Below are 6,830 nucleotides of genomic sequence, written 5' to 3' on the forward strand. Positions count from 1 at the left end.
GTCGTGCGACCCTGCTGTACTCGGCTGTAGTTCGTTTATAGCATAACATTAGCCTTCTGCTTCTGGCGATTAGATTTATGATTAGAAAATTATAAAAGTAGGGTAGACATGTGGATATTATCCGGCTGAACAAAACGTGCATTTATCAAACAGGTTCGTTTTCCACAGATCTTATTTCGAGCTATTTTACAAAATCCTATGGAGAAATCCCATTGGCTCTGAGACGAGAGAACCGGTAGTGGTAAAATGCTATTTCACTTCCGAGTTTTAGGACTCGTCACTTCACCACTACAGGGGAGAAAATCAGCGACGTAAAGGGTGATGTAATGACGCAGTCGGGCTCTGGGCGGTGGAAACACAACTGGGGCTATAAAGAAGAACCAGTTTGGAACCGGAAAAGCAGAAGCACGGAGCTAGAACTGGAACTGGTTTGGTGGAAAAGGGGTATATATTTATTACCTATTTTAAACACATTTAAATTAATGTTTTGGAATGAATTAGTGGTTAGGGTTGGACTTTATGGCATTTGAGGTTTTTATTAGCTTGTAATATTTCTGTATAATACATTAAACGTTTTTAATACTTTGTATTAAGTATCTGGGCCTCTATTCTCAAGCTTTGTTTAGTGTCCAATTTCACATATCTTTATTATGTTTTATGATTGCCCTTCTAGTTTTTAAACCTGTGAATAAAAAAATGAATTACATTTAGGTGGTGGCAACAGTATTATACGCAGTCAAACACCTGACCTGAGATAATAAGACGTGTATTATTCAACAACCAATTTATTCTGAAATAATACTCTTAAGGTGGTCAACTTCTTTCACATTTTCCAGCAGTGTGCTCACTAGGAATAATACTCTCAATGGCAATATGAGTAATAATAATAATACAAATAATACATTATACATTTTGTCTTTATTTCATATGTAAAAACATTTACAAGTGGACTGACATGACATACCTTCTCAAGAAAATAATAATACAATCACTCCTAGGACATATTTTCACAAATTTAAATATGACTTGACAAAGATGTGATTGCCGAGCCTCCTCTTATGTAGCGGTGGTGCTTTCCTCAGATTGCACTTATCAATGATCCTACGTTGTGTAGGACACAACGCACACAAACATATGAAATTAGATTTTGTTAGCAGCAACAAGAGTAAATTACCGGTTAAAACAATTGAGGCATTCACTGACATATTTTGTATTGTGGAATACCATTTTAAAACGTAGTTATGTTCAGGCAACATCATAACTTGTTTGTTTTTAAAGAAAAGATAATGGTTTTGGGAATTATAAATCGGTAATAAAAGTTGGTTTATTGCATATGATTTTGATTTTTAAAACTAATTTTATTTGCATTTGTTTTAACTATACACACACCCCGCAAAGAAGTGGAAAAAACCTAAAAACATTACAATTTCAAATAAATAACCAGATTTTCACGACTACCAATTAAATATCATTTGAAACATTTTACCCATTTAAAAACATCCTCCTTTACACACTTTAAAAACAAAAACTACACCTATCTTTTAAAATTTCAATAACAGGGAGTCATTCTCCCCCAGTGAGCACAGAACCTGCCCAACAGCCCACACATCCAGAAACCCCTGCAGATGGTTGATCAGCGTATAGTATGCATGCTCATTGCTCCACCCTCAGACAGAGCACTGCATCCGTCCATCCCACTCCAGCAAGTTGGTTTTTTCTACTTTTCCAGATCACTAATTTTGCATTAGAAAACAAGAAATGTATTGGTACTAGAGTTTCCTTATTGTTCAGGGTGTATTTGGGGCCATGGACAAAAAGTAGTATGGAGAAAACCTCCCCCAACCCTTCCACCCACTCCTGTAACAATATTTTTAAGACCAGCCAATCGGGGACAGGACTAAATGTTCCAATGTTTCTGCTATAAAACAGAACGGACAGCCCCCCCTTGTGCCTGGATCAAAATGAGCTCTGTATTTATTAGTGGCTATTGCTCCATGCATAATTCTCCATTGGATGTCAGCCATCCGTTTCTCAACCGGAGATTTATACAGGATCCGCCAGCTGCCCTGAGGGGAAAAACCCAAGCCAAACACATCTGTCCACCTCGTCGTCTCTCTGACGCCTGCGAGAGAAACTGAGGTTTTAGCACCTTTACGCCAGCTTAAGATATAGCTGCTTCCCATTGCAGGAGCTGAACGTTCCAGGTGTTAGAGTCCCCAGTGATAGCAGGAGACCATCCTCCTCTCTCCATTCCCCCACCGCAGGACGCACACTCATTGCATATGAAAAAGGGCAACATCACATTTGACATCAGTACATAACACTCTCACTTCAATAGAGTGGTGCAGAAACAAGTCGTCACATAACCTTTTATAGCCTCCGTTCCCTGGTCTCGATGTCAACAGCTTTTGAAAATGTTTATGGTGAAATAAGGTCTATGCTTAACACAAGCTTGTTATCTATGTGTCAGAAAAACGGCCGTTGCTTACAAGTGACATGAGACCGCCTTTAGGTTAGCAGTGGTTATGTGTAGCCATGCAAACGTGATGTAGTTTGTTTATAGCCTTAGCTTTTTACTTCTGGTGATTGCATTTACGCTTAAGTGGTGTTGATATGTGGAGATTATGCTAAACAAAACGTGTGTGTATCATGAAAGAACAGAGCCTCTAAAGGGACATGGGAAAAAAAATAAAAAAGAGAAAAAAAAAGAAGTCGGGATAACAGGTTAGTTTCGAGAGCACGAGAAACTAACCTGTTATCCCGACTTTTTTCTTTTTTTGGTTGAGAAAGTTACCGGTGCGCCATGGAGGAAGTGGAGCACACAGGAGACAACCATTTAAATGCAGACTGTTATGTTTACGTGGGGAAATTACAGTGCATACATTATTTGAGATATGTTTGAAATAGGCTTCTGCACCTTTTCAAATAACATTAAAAATTACTTTTTCACTCATTATCACCTTCTTATTGTCTGTTGAATCTCACCTTTAGGTCTAGGTCACCCTTCCTCGTGTTACCATGAGTATCTCTCCTTCTTCCTCTAGCTCTGTCAGCCGTTCCTACAGAGAGCAGAAGACATTACTACTAAAAATTCCCCCTCCTGGAGTAAAAATACCTACTTGTAGTAATCCAATAATAAGACATTACCTTTGATATCCACTGCGTCTGTCTGCTTTGAGAACTCAGGATCATCTGGTTGAGTGTCATCAGACTTCTTATAGTAGTACTCTTGATCTGGTGGTCCAAATCTCTACATGCAAACAAAAACATGATGTAGCTTCTCATAAAGTAGCTGCGCTTTTTCTCTAGAGGACCAAATCACACTCAAACACATTGTAGAGTTATTTTGCAGGACGTTCATCATGTTGTCACTCCAAAATCTTCACATACGCTTGGTCACAACCCTTTGTTGTTAATTCTTAAAGCACTGGGTACTTCTTTAGTGCCGTATTTCAACGTTATTTTTAAATATGTGGTTGATGATTTGTTAGTCAAACTTGGTTAGGTTCACAAAAGGTAGCAAACACACATTTTAAGCAATACAGCTACCTAAATTCAATTACAAATATTTAGGTTACGTACGTAGCATTAGTTCACTTACGTGTCTTTCTTAAAATGAGGGTCACAGGGGAAGGGAACAAGGACCCAAATGCAGAGTAAAGAGAGGCGGTTATCAAAGAATAAACGAAAAGACAGATTTATTAAAAAACTGGAGGAGTAGGCAGAGTCAAACACAAGGAAAAGTGGCAACCAAAAAGATGAACAAACAGGGAAGACTTGGAGGACCCAGGAGTGAAGACGAGGGACATTCTGAATGAAACAGACAAGAAACGAAGAACCAAACAGAGGACACAATGAAGACGAACTGACAGAGAACACTTGGGAAGATAAATACACCCAAGACTAATCACCAAGACAAGACACAGCCGGAAAAGAAAAGTGGAAGCAGGTGAAAAATAATTGGACAATCAAACAGGAGGGAAAACACAGACAGGAAGTAAAACAAGACAACATTCAAAAGGACAAAATACATTTCAAAATAAAACAGGAAACCAAAACTAAGATCCTGATGATTAGTCAAAATGGACTGTCCTGTGGTTTGTTTGACCCTTCAACCACTAGGACCTAGGACCTGATGTACCAAAATGACCAAACACATTTTTCGGATAACTCTTTTTACTGTCCGGTATGTACCTTCGAATGGTCTATCTTTATTTATGTTAAGTATGTATAGTATAGTATAGCTGGTAATGCCTCGAAGGGAAGTTTTATGAGATTGTCAGCCCTAGCATTTCAATTGGCATGTACCATAACGGACTCACAGAGAAAATGGCTTCATATTATGCAAGAATCAGCAAAACTCAAAAGGTTCCATTATTTGACAAGTATCAACTCAAAGGAACCATTACTTTAAAAAGAGTCTGACTCATCACACCGTCATAATTACATTTCTGTAACACCCCTCGAGGTTGCCCTTACACGTCCAAAATAGATGCTAAAGGGGCACTTGAAGCGTCATAATCTGACACATTCAGTATTGGACAATTAGGCACACAAATCTACACACACATGTGAATAAAAAAGCGTATTTTACCTTGTCAGGCCACATGAAGCTGACGAAGAGAACGGCTGGAAGCCCAACAGTGAAGACATACACCCCCCAGAGCCAGGGACGCTGGTGGGCGGCCAATAGGAGGCTCTCTATGATACCTGGCTGGAGTGCACATATAAAGATACTGTGTGTAATATTATAAGCAGTGAACAGTAATGGACCCTTTCAAAGTTATAAACATGAACCTTCTAAATGTGTCCCAATTTATTTCCCGTTATAGTTGTGAGTTACATCAGCTCACAGGAAGTAGCTATGGACCCCAACTGTTGCCTAGCAATCCAATTCCATTGAAATAGCTATATCTGACCGAAGGCCCTGTGTCCACATAGCATCTACTGTATATATTCTCAGCGTCAAATCAACTACTTACATATATTTTTTTATGTTTTTTCACCATGAAGACCAACCGGACGATTCTGGCTCTCGAATGGATTTGTTTTGATAGTTTCCCTCGAAAGACATTGCCAAAAAATAAGCTTCTCTTCTAATTTTTACAGTGACCTCACCAGTGCTTCTCTGAAAACTTGAAATATTTTTTAACTTGAAGCGCGGAAATATTTTTTTCTCGAGGTGGCCGCATGGGATAGATCCTTATTGGTAACAATTGCAAAAAGATGCTGGCCCTCAGAAAAGGCTATGTGGACACAGGCCATCATTTATAAAATACAAATGGTTAACAAGTCAAAGATGAAGAGGAAAGGTTTATATTAAAAGATAACAAGGAAATACATGATAACAGGAAGGAGAACAAAACATGTGGCCTAGTGGAAACCATCCAAGCTACAGGTACAGGAAACATGCTTTCTGTAGCAGCATTTTCCTCTGTAAAGCACTTTTATATCCGCCACAAACAGGTGTTTGCTTGGGGCATGATGTTTGACACGACTCATGCTTGCAGTGTAATATCTGGAAACAGGCAGCATTAAACTACTCTACTTTTTTTTTGAGTAAGTATTTGGTTAATTGCAGAAAACCTTTCAGTGGATTATGGAGCAATTTCATAATTTAACTAACCTTTTTTCTAAATGTAATGGCAGACTTTGACAACGTTTATTTTTCAAGAGTCTCCAAAAGATAGTCAAAGTAGTAAGCAATAGCACTAATTAAATGGGCACTGCACTAAAGTAGTTGGAATTAGCAAGCTTACCATAACCGTACAGAAGCACAAAGAAGCAAGTATGAAAACATATTCTGGGGATCCATTTTTAAAGTAAGATCTACATTTTTTTTGTCTGTGTTCACGGAGAAAAGAAAAATAATTGTAGAAAAAATGTGACATTTAAAAAATACGTAGCGTGTTTTCTATGTTTTTTAAAAGAGAACACTACTCTCTTTGTGACATTCATCAAAAGACTGAATTCAATTAAAAAAGATATCCAATTAAACGTACCTGTGCTGCAGCAAACACAGGTGTCACACTGGCTGCCAGCATCAGACCCAACACAACGCTGATCCCCATGTCTAAAACACACACCTACATGCACACACATTCATACAAAAAGATATATACACATACACATATACGTCCAATATACTGATATATCAAACTAAATAAACACAGGATCCTAATGAAGGGCAAACAAACGGATTACCATTGTGTTCTATCTCTCCTGATCTAATTTACAAAGATCAAACTGGGATCGGGTGATAAAGGACAAACACTGAGAGAAAAAATTATCAACACACACTCCTAAAAAAAGGGAAATGAAAACTAGATGCTAGGGATAGGGAAATAAACATGCACAAGGGGGATCAGAGTGGGACATAACACATAGACAATTTAAACAATAAAGAGACAGAAGTGAAAGTAAGAGAAGCAGATTGTTTCTACCTTTTTTACACAGTGATTTAATACACTTTCCACAAGTTCCTTAAAAGTCACTTCCTGAATTATTGTCGTCATGTGATGTTGGACTTTGGTCCTAGTCATTTACTGACATGGCTGCAGAGCACTAGCCACATTAGAGGGGGTTGTTATTCACGCACACACACACACACACACACACACACACACACACACACACACACACACACACACACACACACACACACACACACACACACACACACTAATTCATTCTCAAAATAAATATTCCATTTAAGAGGTAGTATTTAATAGTATTTTCATTAATCTGCTGATACAGTATATTACTAACAACTAGAAAATACATTTCCTGCTGCAAATGCGTGCAAATGCTGTAAACTGTGTACATTTGTT

General features: G+C 38.2%; 1 protein-coding gene across 1 annotated transcript; it reads right to left on the bottom strand.

The window, feature by feature from the left end:
* Positions 1–919: 919 nt before the first annotated feature.
* LOC104958725 (calnexin-like) lies at positions 920–6,498 on the bottom strand. Its single transcript, XM_010786497.1, has 6 exons — positions 6,444–6,498; positions 6,003–6,086; positions 4,595–4,714; positions 3,148–3,250; positions 2,986–3,059; positions 920–1,101 (listed from the first exon to the last, which is right to left on the bottom strand). The coding sequence occupies exons 2-6, from the start codon at positions 6,069–6,071 to the stop codon at positions 1,093–1,095; spliced, it is 375 nt and encodes a 124-aa protein (XP_010784799.1). The 5' UTR covers positions 6,072–6,086; positions 6,444–6,498; the 3' UTR covers positions 920–1,092.
* Between the last annotated feature and the right edge of the window lie 332 nt (positions 6,499–6,830).

Source organism: Notothenia coriiceps, unplaced genomic scaffold (assembly GCF_000735185.1).
Source record: "Notothenia coriiceps isolate Sejong01 unplaced genomic scaffold, NC01 NC01_scaffold00029228, whole genome shotgun sequence".
Lineage (NCBI taxonomy): Eukaryota > Metazoa > Chordata > Actinopteri > Perciformes > Nototheniidae > Notothenia > Notothenia coriiceps.